Raw genomic sequence first — 25,830 nt, 5'->3', positions numbered from 1 at the left:
CCAGAGTCCCTTTGCAGCGGGGTAGCTGCGGGGTAGCAGGGGCTACTCCAGTGAGCTGACAGGTGCCCCTTTTGACTCCTCACACGCACACACACACAGAGTCACCCTCAGGTGCTTCTTCTTTCCTCAGGCTCAACCCTAGGTTCCCCAAAGCAGAATCTCTAATCAAGGCCTTCAAAATAAAAAGTGTGATTTATTCTATCTATGGTGCACAAATTTAGCCAGCTCCAGCTGGGTGCCTCCGGAGAGGGACTCCCAACACTAAACTCCCTGGGCAATTACACCCTTATAATCTAAGTTCCTGCCACTCACACCATAGTCTGGTCCAGCAGTAATATTTGGGTCTGCGGTCATCTTCTCTCTCACTAGGTCCTTTTTCTCATTTCCAGGCAGGTTCTTTCTCTTTCCTGTTTTTTAGGCTAGTTGTTACTATGGCTCCTTTTCCTGGCTCAAACCGAGTCTGAGGCCTTCCGAATCTTCTTATTCCTCCCATCTGAGAATAGGTCAACCTTAAGCAAAAGCACTAAGCAAGCTACAAGTTCTGCTCTATCATGAACGACTTCTTTTAAGCAGCTAAGCAAAGTCCTTGAAGCCCTCCAAAATGTATTAACAGCCTCTATAATTTATATACGTTCCTACACTCACAATCTTATCCCATTATTGCCATGTGCTGTTTACATCTCATTTAGGTGTGGTCTGCATGGTCATATAGCTGAGCTTTGCCACCTTCCACAACAGACTGGAGATAACATTCTGCCATAATTTTAAATATTTCAGAAGGAGGGCATGGAAGAAAAAAAAAAAAGAATTCAACTACATCACTAAAACCTGTGTGTATGTGGGTATTAAAATCTGTAGCTTTTCCTGAAAGTTTTGGTATGAGTAAACAAATCTCCAGTGTCATAGAATCTCTGAGAACACATTCTGTACTACTTCAGTGAGGATGAAGTATTTTTAAAAAACATGCATTCTTATTTAATATGCTATGTTAATATGCTTTATAGTACTTCATACGCTATGTTTAAATTCTAAGCTAAACAAATCCTATTTCCAGAGCAATCAAAACTACTCCTATGAAGAAGGCTGTATTTCCAGGAAAAGTTAAATATCACCAGGTTAGAAGTATATTTTATTCTTTGTGTATGTACCTATTAACTCTGATGAGATAGTATATTGGCAGAAATTTAGATGAATAAACCCAGAAACTCATGAACTTAAACAATCCCTTTAATATAGCAAACATATCCAACTTTCAAATATAAACTGGAACCAACTAACAAAAAAGAAACTCAAAACAACTTTCTGAATGCCAAAAAGGGCTTATGCAAAACAGTGCACATTTATTCGAGGTATCGTATCCATGAAAACAAACCAAAACAAACCCAACTATCTACATTTAAAAAGAATTTTTACTTAGCAAGGCAAGAGAAGTTAGGGGGCACATAGAGAGTAAACAAATGTAAACAGTGTAAAAATACAGGATGTTAGAACCAACCAACCCAAAGCTTTGGTTATGAAAACTGAAATAACCCCATATATTAAAGAAAAATAAACCAGAGGCATGCAAAATATTGTTAAAATACACTCATCCATGTGGCTAAGTGAAAGTCACAAGCTAGTGAGATGGATTTAGAAATGCAGTTTTCCTTCTTTATTTTCCTTAGATTGATTGTCATTCAATTTTCCACTGAAGTGGAATGGCTGATGAAAACCTTTCAGCCTTCTTAACTCACTGGTAACTGAATTTTTGAAGACTCCAAACAGGTGTTGCAAAGGAGGTTTAGGTAATTGTGTTTTTATGACATAGCATGATACACAACCTCACTCAAATGCTACAAACAAATAGTGCATGATCTGTTACCATTCTGGAAGGCAAAAGCTTGGAGAACAGTCAAGTTGCTCCAGATGGAATTGAAAGATTTTCAAGTTTCTCCTCACAAGAGCAGTGACAAACTCCATGGTAAATCAGGTAAGTCACTTAACATTTTATTTGCAACACAGAATATTTTGGCAACCAAGATATGTTAAAGGAATCTCAATAGTGACCTACAGTGCACGTGCTTTTCAGAAAACTGAAGTTTTGTTTCAGATATGCATCAGGAGCCTAAACATCACAAGGCTTTTCTCATTGAAGCAGCTGTACCGATGTCATCCGCTTTAGATGCATCTACTGGTCTTTCTTGTCTTCTGCTTCATTTAAACTGCCCTGAAAAAAGACAGATTAAAAATATTTTTTTGTGCTTGACAAGATCAGAAACTATTGACTCCAGATGCCATGTTTTGCCCCCTTGCAGTCATACCTGATTTGTTCACTATACACCCTTCAAAGTTGTAGTCCCACCAATACTACCCCACGACACATGCGCTTCTGATCCTAGTACAGTAACAGCCATGCAGCCTTCTTCTGCTCCCTGTTCACATTACAGCTGAACTGTGCAGCAAACTCAGCAGAAAACATTTTCTGTTATCAGCTTATTTATCCCTAGGAGCTGCATCTACTGTGTGCTCAGTACCTTCTGTTCTTTCCATTCAGAGGCAAACACAGAAAACTGCAAGGATGTGTGTTCTAGACCACAAGGCTGTTAGAAATGCAGCAGGACTACTACGGCTCATTACACAGGGAAGCACAACAAAGATAGGACATGCATGGTGGTCTTAATTCAAATACAGAGATCAGTTGAGCAATCTCTCTAAGAGTATAGGGTGAGGCTGGGAATCAGTAAGCAGCTTTACAGAGTATGGGAAAGATTATAACCAGCTCAAATTTGCCTTTTTTGTTTTTAATTTTATTAATACAGGACCAACAAATAGCTCCTCTTGAAAAGCAGGTCACCATAATTTTAACATCAATCATTTATTTTCTCCCAAACCCATTCTTTGTAAACAGGTTAACTTTAATTTTTATTCAATTTTGGTCGAACTCTGAGACAGATGTTATGTATGGAACATACAAACACCTGTCAGACAACTCAAAGAAGAGGCAGGGCTCTCAGTTCTACAAGAAATAATCACTGCATATATTATGGGTATTATAGCCATGCACATGTGCAAACCAAATCAAACTGCTAATTCAGCTTTTGCTTGCTATGTAGGTTTTTTATTATTTTGCACTTCAGTATGAATTTTTATAGTAGCCTGTTTTTAGTCTAGGCTTGGGGTTTTTGTTTTGGTTTTTTTCTTGCATATCAACAGTATTGCAACATTTATAATCCAGTATTGCAAAAACATGTTTAAAGAGCAAACAAAATAAAATTACTCTTATATATACCACACACACACTACTCCTATCATTTTCTTACAAGATTTCAGTTTGATCATCACATGCAAAACTATCTGAATCTTATTTCCCAAGTGACAGCAAAATCAAGTCTAACAATGACCTGAGCTTTGTCACCTGAAGTGCAAAAAAGAAAATGCTAATAGCTTTGCCGTCCAGTCCTTGAAAAACAAAATTCTACTATTTTGATGAATTTTAAGGAGGGTTGCCCATTGTAACTTTATGCTAAAGATTTTGGTAAATTCTCTTGCATAATAACCAACAAGCAGAATTTTGCTGGTACAATTTCAGAACATCATGCTCATATAGCCATCCAGAACTACCTACCTGAAGCCGTTCATATTCTTTCATCAGATGATCATATTCTCTTTTAAGGCCTTCAGACTGCTTTTTAACTGCAGTCACTTCATTATTTGCCTTGTGGAGAGCTGTAAAATATCAGAATTCGTGTTTTAGTTATTACTTATATTCCTGCAGTTCCTCAGAGCCCTAGTTACGTGTTAAGGCTCCACTGCACTAGACAGTCCTTCCTCTAAAAAAAGCTTAAATTTGAAACAGAGCATCACAGATGGACACAGCAAGGGAGATGTGCAGGACAGGGAGGCGAAAGAGAATGGCTTGTGTTCAGGAAGAGTAGCACAAGGAACAGGAAGGGGCTGTAAGAAAGGTAAGGGCAAGACCAATAAACTGTTGACAGAGGTGACAAGTTAGTGATGACTACAGTGTTCTGCCAATCTGCAGAGACAGTTCTAGAAAAACAAAACTCTACAACCCCAAAACCAAAACTGTCATCCCTCTTAAAACAAAGAGGAAAATCAAACACTGAGCAAGACTTTAGCAAAGCAACTGAGGCCATCTATAAAATGTGGGGAAAAAAGAGAGAGATAATACATTATTATTGTAGCATAGACCCCTCTTTTTCACCCTGCTATATATTTTACCATGCATGAGTTAATTCATTAGAAGCATCACTTCATGGATGAGAAGGCAGAGATGGTGGTGGTAGGGTAGACAACTGTGAACAGTTTTTTAATGCGATAAAAAGTAATTATTACTCTATTCACAATCTCAACAGAAATAAACTGAGCGCATGTCTCTGCTGCAGTACAAAACTGCCCAAGACTCCATAGGGGCTAATTTACAATGCAGGGTACATCAGCATAAAGTTTCATGAAGCCATTACTCCTAAGCTGTCATGTAAGCATTCAAGTAAGGTCATTTAGACATTTTTATATTCCTCTGCTATAGGTATCTCAGGTATCTTTATATTTCTCTGCTGTAGCAGCACAGGCATACCCTAAAACTTGATCTATTCATGTTAAAACAGAGAAACTTTGTTAATGACCTATAAGGCTGCCTCACACAGCCATATTTAAAAAACAAATCTCAATGGTACAAACAAAAAAAGAAACATTTGCAGTTTTCCATGTTCCAAAAATGTGGATCTATCCCTCAACCATGAGCTCCCCGAGACAGACTGTTCTTTCCCAGAGACCTCCAAGACACTCAGGAATTGCAGCACCTCTGTAAGAGCCTGCTCTCAAAAGATGAGGAGCTAGATGTGTTTTTTGTTAAGCACCTAGCTACCATCACTCTGGTCTGAACCATGTTTCTCTTTGGGCGCTAGTTCCTGGAACATCAGGACACGAGATTTGACTGCTCTCCTACATGCAAAAAGGAAAACTCCCTCCACCAGCATTTCTGCTATTTTCAATTAATTTGAATGTATAGATTCAAAATCATTCTCATTTTAAAGAAGTCTGCAAGTGGTTTTCCAGTAATAGGACTTCTACCTAGTCTGAAATTCTGGTCTACTGAAGTTACTTACACTTACGTCTACTGATTCCATCATGGTCATCTTCCCATCTCTTTACATCCTCTCTTTCATTTCCATACTCTTACACAGATATCCTTCATCCTTTAATGCATTCTTGACGGCATCAATACAAAAAACATTTTCTAAAGGTTTTGGTATTTGGAATAACCATGATTTCCACACATCTGACAAGTCAAACCCCATTGCATTTACTCTCTCTCTCTCTGATCTTGCTACTGTTTAAAATATTCAACAGTAAAATTTGGCAATCACTCTGAATTAAACTTGTGACAATTTGATAAGCTTCTGAATTTTAAGTTGTAGACAAAAAACATACGCATATGCCATTTCGCCTCTCATCTTTTAATTAGAAAGCTAAATTTTGCCTTTGTTTAAACATTCTTGTACATAGTAAGCTATAGTAAAAATAAGCAATACTTCATTTCTGGAGAAGTCATAACTCAATGTTATTAATCTAATACTATTTAGCTGTTTATAAGCAGCAGCACAGTAGTTTAGTTGCAACTGAAAACTACGGTATCTTTAAAACATGAACAAAATATCTAAAAGTATCTGCAAACCAAGAAAGCAAACAAGCAACTGCATTGTTTCAATGTTTTGACCAAAACAGATGTATGACAGGAATACCTCACCTAACCCTAGAAGAAGAAAAAGCAAAGAGCAAGATTGTCCTTTCCACCTGTGTTGGCTATGGACAAAAAAAACCCAACCCACCAACAAAAAACAACAAACCAACAAACTCAGACTCATTCCTGTTGGGGCACACAATAAAAAGGAGTGTCACATCTTTGATGATGTGAATTCCCCAGCGCACCAACTTTTCTGGATGTCTTCTTGTCAAGCAAGAGAGACCATCCATACATCACTGCTGAACTATTTTACATCACTACTGAACTATTTTGCCATTGCATGAGCACTGCAGTGCAGCCAAGCCGATCATACAGGTATATTGTTTGTCATATGGATCGTATCATATGAACACTGATCCAGCAGAAAACAGAAGATCCTTTGTGTGCATAATACAGTCAGTTATTATTTCTGGCTTCCATCTGGCCTGTTACTTTGCCTCACAGGAGGCAGAACAGCTGCACTGGCAGCAAGCAAAACCCAACAGCTGATTGTTCCTACCAAGTAAATGCATGAGCAGGTAGGAGGTGAGAATGCTACTTCTACATTAATGCAGCTAATGAGAGGAATAGTCACTAAGTCCCAAAACTGGAACCCAGCCTCAGTACTGTGAGAGGTGGGCTATCCTTCTCCATTCCTTCCCCTTCCCTTCAAAGAAAAATCAACAAAATATTCTTAGGGCAGTATATCAACAGAAGACATTTATGGAAAACTTCATCCCTTTACACTTAATGTGTGACTGGAGGTCCATAAACTAATGTAACGTGTACAGTCTGGGAGAAGTAGAGAACTTGTCCTTCCCTTACCACACTCTCTGTATCCTTTTCCAGGATAGATAGTTTACTTCAGATTCCTTTCAAGTTGAAGCATGATGAGGAATATAATTGCTCTGAAGACGTTACCACAGCCCAGCAGCTATAGCATTTCTATTACCTTCTCATTTCAACAAGGATGGAGAATCAAACAGTAAAACAAAACCGAACAGCAACAAAAGCACCCAATGATTCTTTGGGCATTTCCCTGCACAACTACTAGTCCTGGTCTGACTAAATCACTTCACTTACAGTGCTTGCTACTAAGGAAATGATCTGGAACTTAAATTAGCATTGCTCACAATACAAGTCTAAAACCCAAGTGATTTGGACTAGTTTAAGACTAAGAAAGACCCCTCTCTTTTAGGAGTCTTCAAGTTGAGAAAGAGCTATTCACATTTAAGAATCTAGGCACTGACGGGACAAGAGATTTGCCAACAAATATGCTGTAAAGCTGGGAACACAACTCCAGTCAAGTAATTCCATACTAATTCTGAATTCTCTTCTTAAGATGTAATGGTCAGATAAAGTTTAAAAAGAGAAGGCAGGGCCAAAAAATTACATACAAATTTGCTCCAACTACCTTTCGCAACATCAAATGAAATTTTGTTACAAAAGGGATGCTACAGCATAAATTACCTTGTTTAACAAAAGCATCCTTGCTGTATGCAGTGCCATCTCTTCGAATCAACAAATATGAATATAAACTCTTGCTGCATGTGACATTGTGCAATGGCTCTCAACCAAGGTTATGATCTCACAGTTAAAAAGTAAGGTTAAGTGAAATAGACTTTGTTTCTAAACCTCCCTCTGACATTGGCTCAATAACATGAGACGGTGGCCAATTCTTTTAACTTGTATTTCCTATTCCCAGCTTACAAAAGAAAGCTGATAGGGTTTTTTTGGGGGGAGGGAGGGTTTTGTTTTTAAAAACTGGAGTGTGTCAGTGGAGCTCATAAATATAGTTTTCCTACATGGCACTAGCCTGCCTGGCAACACAAAGGCCAAGCTGAACTCTCCCTGGCAGCAACAGTTCTATGAACTGTATTCCTAATGTCTGTATTGTTTATATCTTTCTAACACCTAATAATCTTAGCATTTAAGTGAAAGTTGTACATCTGTACATGCATACTTTCTAGAATAGTTAACAATTAAAATCTATTTCAAAACTAGCCCTCCACACGAATTGTTGCTCTCTTATTGTCTCCTACACCACCATGCAACCATGAAACAAAAAGCACTCGCGACACATTCTGTATACAAAACAAACCTCATGAATGGATGCATGGACTTTTCATAAGAATTTTGTCCTGCCCCACTGTATGGCTATGACAATATATAAATAAGAGAGTATTTTCAGAAAAAGTTGAACTAAAGCTCAAAAGCACCTAAATGACTTTGGTGAGTCAGTACACATTTCACAAAGTGAAATCCTAATGCCAGACAAAGAAATGGTCTTTGGATTTTGTCTCAATGTGGCACTACAGACTTGGCTCAAAGATGCCATAAGGTCATAGCTCAGTAACTGCACACAGGTGCTGGGGACTGCAATGCCCATTATGCTACATCAGATGCAGGCAGAAGCTTTAGGTGTGTGTCATTTGCTTTGAAATACCATTAGAAGAGTGAGGGGTCAATGAGCTGGGCAGGAGTCTGCCACCAGTGTGTTCTGCTGCAAGACTTGATCAATACTAGTTGTTCTCTATAAATTTCTGTAGTGTAAATGAAGCTGTAGCCTTTACCACACACTAGGACAGCGTCACCAAAAAAATGACCAGAGACAGAAGGTGAAACAGTACAGCATTGCAGAAGTCTCCCTCCTGCCCAGAGGGTCCCATAGTAACAAATGGACATTTCACACACCAGCATTTCCACAGTGTGGGATCTGTAAGTGAGAAAAGGAAGTTAATGGGCCAAAAGTCCTGTTCCTGCCCCCAACCCAAGGACCACTGTAAGGACAGCTGCTTTATGAAATTCTCTCAGACTCTGACCTCATGCCCAGTTGCAGATAGTTTGTTTTATTGTAGCTTTTTGGATTGTTTTCAAAACTATCAAAATGAAACCGTATCATAGAATCTCTTCTTTACCCAGAAAATTCCTGTAGGTTTGAGACCAGCAGCCATACTGAGCACCTTTAATTATCTGAATCAACATTTTGTTAGAAATATGTCAAAAGTGTAGCAGGAGAAACATTTTCAACACCTGCACTGGGTGCTCCTATGAGTACATATATTTATTTCTAGGTATCAGTGAGACATTTTTCATAATATACAAGTGTATCAATAAAATACCATCTTGGAAGGTTTCTAAACAGTCATGTTATTACATGTCCAGGTATGCTAAAAATGGATTTAGGCTCTGAAAGTGCTAGCCCCACTGCTGGGTGCCTATAAACCCCCCCAGTATGTGGGTCTGCAATAATGTAGTGAAGAACTAGCCCCCTTTCCTTCACTTCCACAATAAAGCAAAAAAGGGCATCAAGTGGGATAGGAAAGTCAAGTCTGAAAAGAAAACAAATTTGCCTGAGATCTTTGTCCCTCATTTCCAACTTTTCCTCAGATTTTAGTAATTTCACTATTCAGTCTCTTTGTCTTGTATTTTCATTCTTCCTCCCCACCTGCCTAGAGCACAGTAGGTGGCAAAATGTCTTCCTAACTTCGGATTTCACTTATGGTTAAGTGGACAAAAAAACCGGTAGACTGTGTTTCCTGTAAAAGGTAGAAAGCTGAAGAACTAGAGATGAGTCTCATGAAAGTCTGCAATAATCACTGTCTACACTATAATTTCAGTCAGAATTTCAGAAAGAGGAGACAAAGATTTTCTCTGCCAGAAGTTATAAATACCGGATCAAAACCTTACAGAAAATTTGGGTCTCCTCTGACATCACAGCACTAATCTGATACTAAACTGCATTATTTAAACGTGAAGCAGACCTAATCTTAGGAAGCAGACTTACATTTAGGACTCCTCCTAGGTGACACTCTATTGAGGTAACCCGCCTTTCAACATGTGGCCTACTATAAGGTAATATAAACCCTATCACCATGCATAAGTTGCTTAACAAATGTACCAGACCAGAGCAATGGATATTCAAAACTGCTCTCTGAAAAAGATTATACTTGTTTTTCTTCCAAGCATCAAAAAAACCCCAAACCCCAACCAAACAAGAACAAAATCCACATTTATGACTCTTACTGATCCTACAGCTGAAAAAAAAACCAAACAGAACCCCCCCCCCCAACCAAACCAGTAAAGTTTTCCTTTTTATACTAGTTTTGCCTTGTTTTATTACTAGGTGACATCCCTGACACTCTCCCCCACCCCCCAATTTCATGGATCGGACTTTGTGGACACAACGGAAAGGTTACTTTAGTCAGGTGAGCTCAGTGGCATGAAACAAATTGTTAAGAAGTAGTAAAACAAGCTTTTCAATCTCAGCTTTGATTTTGTGTAATGCATTGCTCACACTTAGTGAGCATGGAACTCAACATTCACCTGCTCAGTTGCAGAAGTTTCAAAAGAAAACAGTAAATTCGATTCACATTAAATCTCTAACACTCCATAGAAAGCTGTGCCTACTGATGTGGTTATTAACAAGTACTTTAAGCTTTCTGGCTATCAGTTTGATCAAAATAATGTATAAGAAAACTTATTTTTTTATAAGATAGACATACCTTAACACCATCTAGCCGACAATGGTAATTAACATAACCATGGGATTTTCTGTTTTGGCAATGAGGGGGATGGCATCAGGGGAAGGATTTTAAGTATTTTCCCATTCATTCCTTAAAAAGACCCTCTCCCCCACTTTCCCCCCTAACAACAGACTCAAGCATGCCTTAATTTATACATCTTTTGGATGGACAACAGCCCACAGGGAGAATGCAGCTGAAGCAGCATGTGGTAAATCTATTTATTCCTTAGCTTTCTCTAGCATTCCTGACTGAAAAGCTTACATTATACTAGTGTTACAGACCACCAGTTAGTTTAAATAAAACATATGCATTTAAGTTTTTCATTGATCCTGTCACTTCAAAGGCAGTTTTCCCCCCTTTCTTTAAGAAAACAGCAGGAGAGGGAAAGCCCACAATCAAACCTGCCTGAGAATGTGAACTAATGAGACTCTCTATTTAAGGATTCTTGTTGCTTCAATCCCAGCTGAAAACAGCTGTTCTACAGTTCTTGTTCATCTTCCCAGTGGACAATGAAAAATGATTCATGAAATATTTGTTGTTATTCTTACAGCTTTGTTGCAGTGCCATGCAGTATAAAAGCAGGGCTGTGTTTTGATGACAACATGTTATCTGGTACCACGAAAATCTGTATTTTGTTACAGTCTGAACATCTGATTAATGCTTACAAGGTCACAGGCAGTGTTATCTTAAAAACACTAATTTCAGATGAGCAGGTGTTCATAAGCATCACACACCTTGACAGATCCCAGTAAGACAGAACCAAACAGGTAAAATCTGCTTCTGTCTCAATTTGGGTTGCCAAGAAAGCAGTTTTGACAACCTAAACCTTAAACACGGAAGCTGCTAACAAAAGTATTATGTTACAGATTGCAAGGCATGTTTCCTCACAGACAAAAAAAAAAAAAAAAGAAAGATTTAAAAAAAAAAGCACTAATGCCTCTGCTGCAGGAGATATATAAATTTAGAATACTAGTCAAGCACTTTTCTGCTGACTGAAACCCTACTTCACGGAAAAACCCTCAACCACATACTTCCCCATTTTATACAGGGAGAGTGGCCAATATGTATGACATGAAAGATCATGCCTAAATCTGATGCCTATAAGCAACCTGCAATTGATTCCATATCCTGGTCATGTCATTGATGAAGACGAGTCAACACCACTTAAATATATCAGTTCAATTTGTTAACTGTAATTATTAACAATTAATAATTAAGGTGCTCAAATTACACATTTTCATAATGAAAACATTTACTAAAATATGGGGATGACAATGGCATGTTTTTCCAGTTCCTAGTCAAATGTGAAGAAACCCCAAGCCAAGTGTTGTGTAAATTGATGAAGTCAGTTAATGCTCTACCTAGGATAAATTTTTGACATCCAGTGTTGAAATCATCTTTTTCTTAATTGCAAAGAAGTCATAACCAGTACTTACCATCTGATGTCGTCTGTAGCTCCGCTTTCAAATGTTCAACTTCCTTCTTCAACTTTTCATCAGTTGCTTCTGCTGACTCTTTCTTCTTACTGCTTCCTTTTTCACTCAAGGCCTGTTAAAAATAGTTGCTACAATTAATTTTGTTTTTGTTAGTCTTACATTAATGCCAAACAACCAGAGAATGTCAGCCTTGATCTTGCAAAGTGACAGGTTTTATCAAGCGCTAACATGACACAGGCAGATCCTCGGTCATTCTAGGGAAAAAAAAAAAAAAAAAAAAAGAAAAAACGCTCAATGTTTTAAGTTGATAGTAATGGCATACTTGTAGTAGTATGGCATTACCTCCTGTGTAAGAGTACTTTGTATCTCTGCATCAAGCCCACAGCTTCTGTTTAGGTTACAAATGGCTTTTCCAGAAGACATACACTGGGACTGCAATTGACAGAACACTGCCATGCTTATGTGCAACTTGTTCTAATAATTTATTCTGATATAAATTATGTAATACACCACAAATCTCTCCTTGTAGGTTTGCAGCTACTTCTTCAATCTTCAGAATACCTCAATACCCAGATTATATTTCCACTGAAACTCAAGAAAAAATGAGGAAAGGATTCAGGAAGAGCCCTGTAAGTACTAGACACAAGAGCAGTATACTCCCTGTACCCCTGTACTCTGAAAACGTAGGGACTACTACACTTATGCATGCTTTAATCATTAAGGCAATTGCTACTGATGACTTAAAGTATCACATGTTAAGGATTAGACCCCGTAATTAGACTCTTTGCTCATAGAGCCTCTATTATCCAACCAAGCATCATCTCTGTTATGAAAATGGCAAAAGAAGTGGTAAATGCTTAATGGGAAAAGTAGAACAACTGAGATGAACAGCTGTTAGGTGAACTCCTGATATTAGAGCTTATTGGGCACAGGTGGGAGCAGAGCAGAAAGATTACTTTAGGAAGAAGGAAAAGAGCTGTTTATAAAGACTGGTAAACAATCCAAAGAAAAGAGCTGAACAAAGTTTTCCAGAAGCTATTTAACCAAAGAGCAGAGATTGCATTTGACTGTGGGTAACAAAACCATAGCCAATTTGTCATGAAATTGGCCACAGATTGCCTCCTTTACTTTGTGCTCACCTCTTTCTATTAATACACAAACAGTTATTTCTGTAAACTTTTATCTCAAATCCTGTGCTCCAGGGAACCTCTGAACAGGAGGCAGTGCAGACCTAGCACTTACAGCCAGTGCCTTATATGCAATTGCTCTTGCCTCTGTCTGATGCTGGAATGAAGCACACTTGTAAATGAACACAAATGCAGGGGCCAAGCCACAGAGGAACCTAAGTTATAGCATCTCTATAAAGTTAAAATTATCCAATTCTAAACACTTTGCATCTCCAGCGCAATGGAGATCCAGCCACAGCATGCTGTCTGTACCTGTGGCTACCACTGTTTTTGCAAACCATGCAATCAAACACAGAAATAGAAACAGACAGAAATACAGTTTGCAGTTTCTGGCTATTGCTTACAAGTGGCTAAGAGAATGTGTTGCTAAGAGAATGTGAAAGCAGAACAAAAAGAGGACTTTTGGCCAAATCCCAACAGGACAGACAGGAGAAAAAAAAAAAAAAGCACCAGCATGCAGTAAAGAGACAAATTCCATGGCAGAGGGAGGGAGTCTGGATCATTTTGACAAAATACCAAATCCCAAAATTTTGGAATAATTTCATACTTGGGAAATACCTAACACACCCCCTAGTGATCCTTGTTTTACAACACCTCTCAAACAACTGGATTTTTTGCATCCCTCCTAGTACTTTTTGTCCAGAGTCTGTTCTCTTTGTCTGAAGATTTATTGCAAAAAAGTTACAGTGCTGGTAACCATAGACACTGCTTCAGACAAACTGGAAGGAAACCTGTACACACCTGCAGTGAATTTTGTTTTGACAACGTGCCAGACTGAAGAATGCTGTAAAAGTCTTCATACCCTGGATATCTGCACTCTAGCTTATGGTTCAATCTCTTCCAACAGAAGTCAAACTAACGAATTACAAGAAAAGATTTCATACATTTATCTTTATCTGACTTCCATTCCTGTGTACTTCCTGCGTATACTGAACCACAACAGACAAATGATAGCTTAATTTTCTCCATTCTTCTCATAAAAATAACATATCTTTGGTCCATTGGTGGTTCTTTTAAGTAAGAAATTTTTGGCAATATCTTCATTAATACTATGGCAGTGCCCTACTGAGAAAGGAAGGTATTAGGAAATTGGCTGACCCACCATAAAAATAGATGCAAGAATACAAAATGACAATAAATATGAAAGACCAATTTTACAAGTTAGAAAAGACATTTCAGGACTGGAGTGAATCCTATTTAGAAGAAACGGCCAGCACAAGAACAGATATATTGTAGGCTTTTCCATACAGGACTGCTATAGCCATGACCTAAACAGCCAACTGTTTAGGATAAAAAGAATAAAATTAGCGTCCCCCTCTACTTTGCTACAATTAAATGCAGAGAAATATTTTAAGAATATATTGCTACTTTGATGAAATTTGTACAGGAAAGACAGAACTTCATTTATTTGGATTACTTTAGTTTCCTTTGCTAATAAAATGCTACTGAAATTTGTATTCAGTATTCTGAATTACATATTATAAGAACGCTGTTCTTCCTTTTTCCACCAGAAGAAAAAAAAATGAACAAACATAATTCAGTAGCAAACCATCCCCAGAGTATTTTGTACTAACTACTTGCTGTATAAGAAAATAACAAAAAAAGTTCAAAGATACCTCCTGCAGCCTTTCATTCTCAGCCATGTATTTTTTGGCTGCTTCAGTAGCATCGTTGACTTGCGTTTCCAGAGCTGCATGCGATGCCATCCCTTTTGCCAACTGAGTAAGAAGGGTAACAGTACGTCTCAATACACTGGTGAAGAAACACAGTGAACAGCACAGTAATTCACAGCACAAATTAAAAAAACCCAAAACCCAAACCACCTCCTGTTCTCTCTCTCTGCATTAGATATGAAAACAAAACCACAAGAGGACTGTTTAAGCAGCTTAAGGGAAACATCCAGGCTCATCGACGACACATAATATTACAATAAGAGACTGAAAAGATTTTCATCCGATTTTTACCTGATGCAGAACCTCCCTCCTCCCAAAAACCTACAGCCATTAAGGGGTCAGAGACCTGCTTGCTCAAAGGCTGAAATATTTTTACATGACCCAGTGTTTTAAATAGGATGGATCTCTGAATACAAGACACAAGCAACATGTTATGGTAATGAGTACAATGCAAAAAAAACCCAAACCCCCACAAATTTATAAAAGGCCTTACAAGAACAAAATTAGCAATGCGAGCATATTAATCTTCAAAGTACTCTGTCAATACTGTATAAATCAGAACGCGAATGAATGTCAGCACTCATATGGCACCTCAAATCTAAGCTTTGCAAATACCTCCCTTGATTTGATCTAGTGATTGCCTCTTTGTATCACTACTTTCATTATTCATCTTGGAGTCTTTCAAAGCAGTATGTTGCTGAATCAAGGAAAGGCCAAAGCAACACTGAATTAAATTAATTCCTGTAATATAACTATGCAGCTGCTCTTCAAAAGAAATGTGAAAATCCAAGTAATTGGCTTTTTCATAACTGAAAGCATATTAATAGATCTTTTGGCTTTCACGGTAAGCCCTCCCCCCTGCTTTTTCATTGAAAGGTCATTTTCTTACTTTTTTTGGTTTTAATAAAAAAGTTAAAGTCTCCATGTCACTACTTTTCGAAGGGTTAGCATGTTTTACTATTGCTTATTAATTTATAGATGCAGCAGTCAGGAGTCAGTAAAACATTGTCACTAAAACAGAATCACAGAATCATGTAGGTTGAGAGGGGCTTCTGGAGGTCATTTTGTCCAAGCTCCTGCCCAAAGCAGGGACAGGTTGAACAGATTGCTCAGAGGCTTGTCCAGTTGAGTTCCCACCATCTCCAGTGATGGAGATTCCAGCGTCTTTCAGGGTCCTTGTTCCAGTGTTTGACTGCTCCTGATGGCAGAAAAAGTACTCACAAGTCAGAATTTCCCAGGTTCCTGGCCTGTTGCCTCTGTCATTCCTGTGTGGATCCACTGAGAGCAGCTGGCTCCATCTTCTCTACATTCTACCACTAAATAGCTGTAGAAAGCAATAGGATCTCCCCTTCAATGTCTCTTGCTGGCTGAAGCCAAGCTCACTCATCTTCTCCTCACAGGTCATGTGTTTCAGCCCCCAACCTTCTCGGTACCCTGCTGCGTACTCCAGTATTTTGGGGAGTCAAAACTGGACAGAATCCTGCAGCTGCAGTACCACGTGTGCCAGATAGAGGGGAATGACCACATCTCTTGACCTGCTGACTACACCCTTACTGTTACAGCTCAATACATGATTGGCTGTCTACCAGGATTCCCAGGTCCTTTTCTGCAACACTGCTTTTCTACCCAGCCAGCCAGTCAGTCAGTCCCCAGCCTGGATGCTGTACATTGGTTATCCTTTAAGATGTCGGACTTTGTGTTTGCCTTTGTTGAACTTCATGACATTGCTGGCAGCACATTTCTCCAACCTGTCTAGCTCCCTCTGAATAGCAGCCCTGCCCTCCAAGATATCAACCACTCTGATTTGGTACTGTCTGCAACTTGCTGAGACCACATTCAATCCTATCATCCATGTTGTTAACAAGGACATTAAATCATATTGAGCCCAGTACCAATCCCTGAGGGGCACCAGCTGGAATTTGCATTACTATCATCCTTTGAGCCCAAAGCCCCAGGGAATTTTCCACCCACCGTTTTTCTCCACTTCTCCAGCTCATATCCCTCCACAGTTAGGTTATCAGGATACCACAAGAGACTATGTCAAAGGCCTTGCTAAAGGCACACAACATCCACTGCTCTGCCCTTTATCCCCACAGCCAGTCACCTCATTGCAGAAGGCAACAGGGATGATCGGGCATGATCTCCCCTTAGTAAATCCATGCTGGCTGTTCCAAGTCATTCTGTCCTTCATGTCCCTGGAAATGGCTTTGAGTAAGATTTGCTCCATCACCTTTCCACGGAGATGAGGCTGATTAGTCTCAAGTTCCCCACATCCTGCTTTTTGTGTTTGAAGACAGGTGCAATGTTTGCCTTTCTGCAGTCACCAGGATCCTCCACTGATCACCATGATCTTTCAAATATGACAGAGCATGGCTTTGCAATGACATTGGCTAGCTCCATCTGCATGCAAGGATGCATCCCATCCCAGGATGCATCCTATCCTAGGATGCCATGGACTTGTATATGCCCAATCTGCTTAAGTATTCCCCAGCTGCATCTTCCACTACTGTGGGTAATGTTACATTCCCCACCAACTCTCATTAATACTATGAGGCTTATAGAATTTGGAGGCCAAACAGCAGACCTTACCAGTAAGAAACAATGTAATGTAAGGTTGGTAATGAGACACTGAACGTCTCATTCTTTTCCATATCTTTTGTCATTTGGTCCCCTGCCCCATGAGCCCGCGTTTTCTTTAGCTTTCCTTTTGTTTTCAGCTCTTCTCATCCCTCTCTGGTTCAGCATGAGGTTGGCATGGCAGAGCATGGCAGGCTCTCCACATCTCCCAAGACATCAAGTCAGATTAGCAGATGAATGCCTCTGTCCTACCCAGGGGACAGTCTCTGGTAACTATGACCCTCCTCTTTTTTGTGCAGACAGCTGGTAGATGAAGGCTCAGCTGGCCCCAGTACCTCCACTGATAGGAGGTAATTTTCCTCACCTGTACTCAGTGTTCTGTAATTGCTGAACCACAGATGGATAAGAGCTCTTGTTGTACTGCCAAAAGTGACAAGCTTCCAGCCTCCTCCATTTTGGGCATCTCCATCTACCACTCTTCTGGAATTCTCCTGTTGGCTGATGTGCTAAAATGAACCAAAACTGACCCAAAGAATGAACTAGGGGCATACAAGCACCCATTCGCACCTACATGTGGTCTTAACTTGCTTGGGTGATGGTAGTAGCAGTATAGGATAAGGCAACCCAAGGAATACTTTTTCCCCCTTCTCTGACAGACATTATGCCTGTTTAATGGATAAGCAAAATGGCTCTACTAAGAAAAGTCCTTTGATCTAGCCACTACTGTAGGAGTATTTATTTCTTCTAAAACTTGGTGAAAGGCCAGTAGCCCAACAAAGACCTTAAGCAAACCTGTTCAAGATCAGAACTTTTATCCACAATAAAATCTATTAGGGCCACCTGACAAGTTTTCTTCCTTGAAAGCCGAGTGGGAGTACGATCCTGGGGGACCAGCTTTCAACTCTTGTGTAGGACACAATCCAGCTATTCCTCTCTTGGAGCAGAGATCACAAACATATTTGTGCATATTTACTTAACCTTTCTGAAGGAAGACAAAGTACATGATGCACTCCTATCACTACTGTGCAAGGCTACAGCCACCTTTGTTTTTTCCAAAGCTTTCCTGCTTAAGTTTTGTACAAATTTTTCCTTGACACTTCTTTATGTACAATGCTCCTCAATGATCAGCTAAAATGGCCATACATCACTCCAATGGGAAGAAGTTTGTCAGAAGTCTCTGTGATTCCAGGCATTTCCTTGTTCTGTGTTCCTCTTGTATACCTAGGCAATGTCAAGCAGCTCACTGAAGGAATTCAGAAAAGGGTCAGCATTCTTTGCCCAGTGTCACCATAAAAATGTACAAATAGGAAATCGTCTGACCAATGTGTTTGTTTCCATTCATTCACATTATCTGTGTCCAATCAGTTCATGTGCTCTTTGCCCAACTGAGAAGATCTGCAGGTTGTTGTGGCTACTGTGAAGATTCACAGGTAGTCTTGGCTGCTACTGCTGAGCAGTATAGAACTGTCCTTTCCATTACCCCGTTTTATTAGCTGTATTTAAACAACCTGAAAAGGATGCCGCACTTCAGATCATAATATAGTAGGCCATTTGCCACAAAGTGCTTCATCTGAAACAATATCTGAAACTTTCCTTGGAAGCCAGAACATTATCCTACAGTTCCTAACTTTGAGCTTTAGACGAAGCGGTTCAAGTCAGACTCGGGCTTTTAAGAACAACACAGCAGGATGCAATAATACCAGCTTGCAACATATTAAGATTATTTTAACAGTACTTCAGTTTTTGAGTTTTTTTTAATTCCAGTTTTCTGTGTTCAAAACAAACAAAACATAGGGCATAAGTTTAAGGAAGGAAATGAGTATTCCCTGAAGAAACTTCTCCTGCAAAATACATGTTTTCTCAAGCATTCAAAATGTTTCTTTCCATGTGTTGCTCACATATCCTTCCAATCTTCAAACATTTGTAAGATATTATTTTCCCTGATCTTACTTGCCTCATAGCCAATCTGCTCACACTTAATTCTTTAATCTCTTGAAATTGGCCTTCCAAACTTTTTATAGTTGTATTACTTTGTGCCATAGTTCCTGTAAGAAACATGCTATGTAGAAATTAGAAAAATGTTATACTTACAGCCAAAGAAATAAGGAAAAACCTGAGAGATAGAGGTTCCTTTGCGATCGGAAGAGTTTCATCTGAATATGATCAAAGGCATTGGTATTGACATTTGCAGCCTTTTCGTTCACATGAACGGCCGAGTACTTCCTGACTTCCCTAACAGCATCTGTAAACAAAACCAGTTTGTTCTTATTCACATCTGTGGGTATGCATGTATGATAAACCAGACATAGTACTAGAAATACGTATTTGGACCTTCTGCTCAGCAAACAGGCATAGGACAAGTAGTGACATCACTTATCCATACATTTTAAAGATAGGTCTTGATAAATCACCGAAGCAATATAACACACTTCCAGAGATATGGCAAACCATTGCCCAAAACATGTTTGAACAGTCATTTCCAACACTTGCACTCAGCCACCAGGGATCAGGCCAAAGCAACACACTCTACAAATGTTACCAGAGACCCTACAGACAGGGTCAAAATGTCACTGCTGACAACTAAATTAGAATCTAGCCAGTGGACAAACAGCGAGAAAACAGAAAGAGAAGGGAAAAAGAAGAGGTGCCTCTGAAGTATATGCCTCATACGGAATTTGTTAGATAAGCATGTATTTTAGTAATGACAGAAGTGTCTGCTTTATGCTTGAATCAGGGGGAAAAAATTATTTCTATAACATCCATCAAAATAGGAAGACTGTAGTAACAGAGTTTTGAACATAAACAGAACAGAGGGGGTAAGTTACACCTCAGCTTTCTTTCATCTGCCTTTCATCCATCTTTCAGCTTCCTTTCACCTGTCACATACTCCTGACAGTTCTGCAGAAGGGCCAGTACACTGCCAACACTTTTTCAAAGGACAAAATAATTAAATAGGACTTACATCCACATAAAACCAAAACCTAATCCAGTTAAGAGTTCATATTACAATCTGTGAACTTAAGGTCATGATACATACTTAAGGCCGATACAGCACCTAAAATCTCCTCCTGCACTTCAACAAAAATACACATTTCATGACACATCATCAGTTCTTGCAGAATATTTTGGGCATGTGTTATTAAGTTACTGCTGCATTTATCTAAGCAGGCAAAATCACCTCCAAAGAAAAGCACATGTGAATAACATCACTTATGACTGTCTCTTTTATATTCATAAGTTATTTAGAAGGAAAAAAAAAAAGATTTGAAGTGAAACTTCAAACAACGCAATGAAGACTAAGACCAACCAAAGTCTATATCCCTGTGCTATAGGAAGATTCTAGTCCTGCAGTAACCTATCATCTTATGCTATGGGGCAAGCATCTCATCGCTGCTTTACTTTAGCCCAAATCTATCTTTCTGCAAAATCAACGACCATCACCAACTCAATACTAAACTTTGGTCAAAGTTTTCAACAGAAGTTCAAGGGAGTAAATGAAATCCATCAGTTCTCAATCTTAGGCCATTTACTGAAGGATCCACTTCTAAGGGTAATACTAAAGATCATCTAAAATAAAAAACACATTTATTTGCAGTTCCAGTACTTTTTTTAATATTAGGACTACAGTATTGCAGTTTAGTCTGACTCTGTTATATATGCAGTGCATCTGTATGTTTCTCTCAGCAGACAATAAAATCACTCATTTTTTTCTTTGTATTTAAAGTAGCTTGGAATTAAACAGCGTTTTCATTGTAAGGCACTGGAAACACTTCTCTCTAATCCATGGATGAGAACTACTTTACCACTGAAACACAGGAGAACTATTTCCATCACTGAATACGGGAGATGCTTACCACACAAAGCAGTCAGGAAAGATATTAAATTAAATCAGTCAGGCATATGGTCATCATTCAAGCTCCAGCTTCACTAAAGCTTTACTCCTACTTGATATGCCTTAGGATCTACTTATAACAAATGTAGCCAACAGCTGTTTTGTATCTGTGCTGAGCAAAAGCACTCAAATAGCCCAGGGCTTTGATACAATCTTCTGGTCTTCTATTTCAACACCAACCAAGGGAAAGAGTGCCATCTACTGCATGTTGTGCAGCTCAGCCAAATTCTGGTATCAAACATTTCAAGTTCATTTACTTGTGTGAGAAAGTGAAACCAAGAGCAACCTAGACCAAGCCAAGCCCTCTCCTCTTCCATTCTACTGTAGAACTTTTAAACAAATTAGCTGACTTACATTAGGCTTGAATCCTTTCAATTAATCTACTGCCATGAACTCCATATACCAGGGTTTTTTTCCCCATTTGTTAAGAAATTACTTAACACTTACCAAGAAACAAGACGATCAGTAAAACTATTATTGTAAGGAACATCTTGTTCCAGAAAACTGCCATTTTGCTCCAAAGAGGAATCATAAAAATCTTCTGCCATCTGTAAAATAGCATTGTGTTATTCAAAAATAATTAAACACTAAAAGAAGAGCATAATAACCTCACAGAAGAGAGCCTTGTTATTGATATGAGACTTATGTAAGGTCTCTAAACAGCTGCTTTAATTGCAACATAATTTAGGTACTCGTAACTTTTTCAACAATCCAACTTGCTTGTCTCTTTTTTGTTTGTTGTCAATACAGGCAAAGACAGTTGGTTAAACTCAAAAACTTCTCATGATAGCAGGTACTCTCCAGATGTGTTTTATTTTAGCTTTTACTTTGGCTAGCATTACTTTGTGTTTGGTCCCGATTACAATACACTCAAAGATGGGGTAAAGACTGTAAAATCCATTCCATCATTTTTATTTCTATCCACTTATACCCCGTGTTGCCAAATAAAATAAAAACCCTCCACAAATTAAAATCATCTCTACCATCCTTCCTCAGAAGGCTATGTTTTACACTGAAGAGTCTGCATAACTGTAAAGTACAACGATTGTTATTACATTCTAACTTGCAAATGACAACAAAAGGATAAGTATCATGTTTATATTTTGTCAAGGGTTAAAACCTCTTTCAAGTGCATTAATTTGTTGGCTTCAGAAGCAACTTCAGTGGCCCAATGGTGGTGAAGACCATTTTTTTTGGTTGTTTAAACAACCAATTGCCTATTCAATATTACTGCATGGAGGCCTCTGCAAGAATTCACACTTGCAGCACAAATGAAGAACATCTGATCTGCTCAAATGGATTGAAACCCACAAGAGACAAAACCAGAGCAGCTACTTGTCCTTTGCACAGGTTAGAATCAGTGCTATTGCACAAATGAAGTAATACCTAGTTATACCATTAGGGATGTAACACAGGCATGCTAGTCACGATCTGATTATATCAGGTAAAATTTCCAACTTCTGTTAAGAGTATTTACATTTTCCAGAGACTGTTAAAATTTGTCCTTTAACAAAGCAGTTTCCAACCTACTATGAACTTAATTTAAATTAGACTGCAGCATCATCTCCAACGGTTCCTTCTGGTTCTGCACCAGAAAGAATTAAAATGTTTCAACATTGTATGTGCAAACCCCTCATTTAAATCTTTTAGTATAATCTGAATTCTTTATAGCAGACAGCCATAGTCTGTATCAACCAAAAGGCTTACTTTAATTAAACCAAGCCACAACTCAAACGAAGCCAACTTGCTAACTCTTTTAAACATGCAATTCTCCAAGTTTCATACTGATCTCCATTTAAGAAGTGATTCTCTAAGGTATGACCTTAAACCAACTATACTGCCAAGTTATATTCAGGCTAAAAATAAGATCTCTTTACTGCAAAGTCTTCCTATGTTACATTTTCACACCTGTTATTCCTCAACAAGTACTGACATTCACATTTATTAATACTCCACTTCCTTTTGGTGACAGAAGTCACATAAATATAATTCTTCCAAACTATAATACTGCCCACCACTATAGATGTACCACACTTTGCGGTACAGTTCTGTCTTTTTGTGTACTTGCATTTTTATGTTGTCACTTTACTTATTCCCCAGGAACTTAAAACACTTGTTAGCAAATTTGAAAAGGAGTTCATTATCCAAAAAACGTGCAGGCACAAGAGGCAAACAATCTGTTTGAAGACTGACAACCAAGTAAATAAAAACTTTAAAGAACAGCAGTTTCACATCTGTCTTTAATCACAGATGCTTTACCCCTCTGTCAGAACCAGCTCCCAGGCCACCAAGATGCATAAGGCAGAACTGCTGCCCTCCGGTACTGTTGCAGCAGTTAAATCTATTCTTTAACCCCACAAGACTCCTATGACAGTTTTATTAAGACAGTAATTGCACATGTCACATAAAGGATAAAGCTATTTCATTCTTTCAGAAACCACTGTTCAAAGGAATAGCGGAATGCTACAAACCAAGCACAAAAATCTGTCCTTCGCATATAATTCAAAGCACTGTATTTGATGTTTGAATAAATTTTGGTAACACTGAAGGTTATGAATTTGCTTTTCAGCCACAAAGACTGGATTCAAGCCCTGTTTATAAGTGAAACCTATTTCAATACTCCCAATGTACTCTGCATGTGTCATCAGCCTGCAGAAATTCTTGCAGCTAGTTTCCTCACATAAGCCATTAATAATCTGATGATTACAACTCCCATAACACTTCTCCCTTCTTACATACAGTTGCACTTTGAATTAGAAAACAATAGAAAATATGAGAATTCAATCTATGTTGAAGTGCTGAACTCCTCACAAGCCAGCTTGTAAAAATCAGAGGTCAAATTAGATTTTAGAACAGTTTCAACTTCTGAAGTTGAGGAAACATGACTAATCACTAATAACGGCTGTGGAGGATCCAACCATTTTCAAGACTCTCCCACAGGTTTAAGTAGTTAAATTATGACTCTCCACACAGCAGAGTTTTGGTTTAGGTTTTGTTCCTTAAGATATTACAGTAAAAGCTGCATTCTTCATTCTAAATATAGCTAAAGATGCAGAAGGCAAACATGTAACAGTTTTTACACGACACTGAGACAAAGGCAATTTTTTAAAAAAAGTTTTAAGGTTTCATCCTACCCAGGTGGTTTTCTTGTTTGTTTGTTTTTTAAGAATTACTGATATTTTGGAAAGAAATCATAAGTCTTTCTCTTGCCTCCTGTAGAGAAGCTAGGTTTCTTTATTTCCTATAAAGGAATAAAAATAACATTACCAAATTTGAAGAGCTACTTACAGGAAACAATCTTAAGATAATGCTGTAAGCTAGGCCTTTGCATATACAATAAGAGTAATTAATACATGTTGTTTCTTTCCCTTACTAAGGGCATTTATTTTACAAGAATGAATTATTTTTCTTAATGTTCGTGTTGTGTTCCAGAAGTATTATTATTTTGTTAATCAATATATAAGTTTATAGAGGCCTTTATTTCAGTAGTCCTGAAGTGCCTTTTGCATCAAGTTGAAGTCCACATTTTTTTTAAACAAATGATCACAAATTTCTTACAGCCCTTACACATGCTGTAGGTGGCTAGCTTTGACTATCAGATATCTCTTATCTGTTCAGCACCCACAATGCCTGGTGTAGACCACAACGTTGTAAAGCTGCTCCTCACAAACTTGACAAACAACTGAAAAAACTACACCATCCTCCTGTTTCTTACTGAGCTCACAGCTCGGGAAGCCAGATGCCCTCCTGTAAACCCGCTACTCCAAAAACCCCAAGAGAAGACTTGCTAAAGCAAAGCAATGGGGCTCATCCTGGGAACCTTGACTGCTGCTTGGATGAATCAGCAGTGTGTGGAAAACAAACATAAAGCTCCTTAAAAGAGGCTTATGATTGCTGAAACTCCTGATGCTCAAGTCCCGAGCAGCATTGCTTCAGCTTAGATCACAACTAGTTTACGATGCAGCATAGCTCCCTGTTTATAAAAACAAACGTGTAAAATAAACCCAAAACAGTGAAAAGACCGAGCTGGGGTCGTCCAGCACACTTGAGTCCTACCTCAGCGGAGAAATAAACGGCAGGCAGAGTACGAGAATTACTCCTATTTCACCGTACAGAAAGGTGGCAACTGCCGTCCACTGGAAAGTCATCGTCCCGGCAGGCCTGCGGAGGAAGGAGCGGCTCAGGCGGGCCCGCGGCACCCCAGCCGCCGGCACCGGCACCACCGCCACGGCGGCTCCGGCAGCCCCCCCGGGCCCAGGCTGCCTCGCGTTAGGCCACGGAGTTTCAAAGGGAAGTACTTCTAAATCAACTTAACCGCAGCTCCCGGGGGGTGTCCCACTATACTGGCTTCGCCTCCCGAACCAGCCCCCGGGGCAGAGCCCGTCCGCCGGGGGAGGGAGGTGGGGACTGTCCGCCGCCGCCGCCGCGCCTGGCTCGGCAGGCAAGGCAGGGCAGGGCCCGCCGGCGGCAGCCCCCTGTGAGATGACCGCAGCCCCCCCCTCCCCGTGAGGAGACCGCAGCCCCGCCTGTGCCGCAGGCTCCCTCCCGCCGCGCCGGCTCTTGCCCCTACGCGCTGCCCGCCGCCCCCGCTCCCCCCACACAGGCGGGGGGGCCTGGGCCGCCCCGGGGTCGTCCCCCCCGTCCCCCCACCACGGCCGCCCGGCCTTCGCAACCTCCTCGTCGCTGGCGCCCGGCTGAGCCTGATGGCGGCGAGCCGCTCTCGAAGGGGCGGGGAGCGGAGCCTCGCGGGACGGTGCTGGGAAGGAGCGAGCCCGTCCTGGCCGCCGGCGCTGAGGGGCGGTGGCACTGGCGGGGGG

The 25,830-nt window shown here is 39.7% G+C and overlaps 1 protein-coding gene across 1 annotated transcript; it reads right to left on the bottom strand.

Moving 5' to 3' along the window:
• Nucleotides 1-1,209: 1,209 nt before the first annotated feature.
• On the bottom strand, nucleotides 1,210-25,812 carry BCAP29 (B cell receptor associated protein 29). The gene is made up of 8 exons (XM_030014856.2): nucleotides 25,687-25,812; nucleotides 25,070-25,174; nucleotides 21,461-21,561; nucleotides 19,213-19,363; nucleotides 14,488-14,623; nucleotides 11,685-11,796; nucleotides 3,605-3,705; nucleotides 1,210-2,206 (listed from the first exon to the last, which is right to left on the bottom strand). Exons 2-8 carry the CDS (start codon nucleotides 25,159-25,161, stop codon nucleotides 2,168-2,170), a joined length of 732 nt encoding a protein of 243 aa, XP_029870716.1. The 5' UTR covers nucleotides 25,162-25,174; nucleotides 25,687-25,812; the 3' UTR covers nucleotides 1,210-2,167.
• Nucleotides 25,813-25,830: the final 18 nt, after the last annotated feature.

Source organism: Aquila chrysaetos, chromosome 5 (genome assembly GCF_900496995.4).
Source record: "Aquila chrysaetos chrysaetos chromosome 5, bAquChr1.4, whole genome shotgun sequence".
In the NCBI taxonomy this organism is placed as follows: domain Eukaryota; kingdom Metazoa; phylum Chordata; class Aves; order Accipitriformes; family Accipitridae; genus Aquila; species Aquila chrysaetos.
The sequence above is the reverse complement of the archived record's forward strand: the minus strand, read 5'-3'. Positions and strand labels throughout refer to the sequence as shown.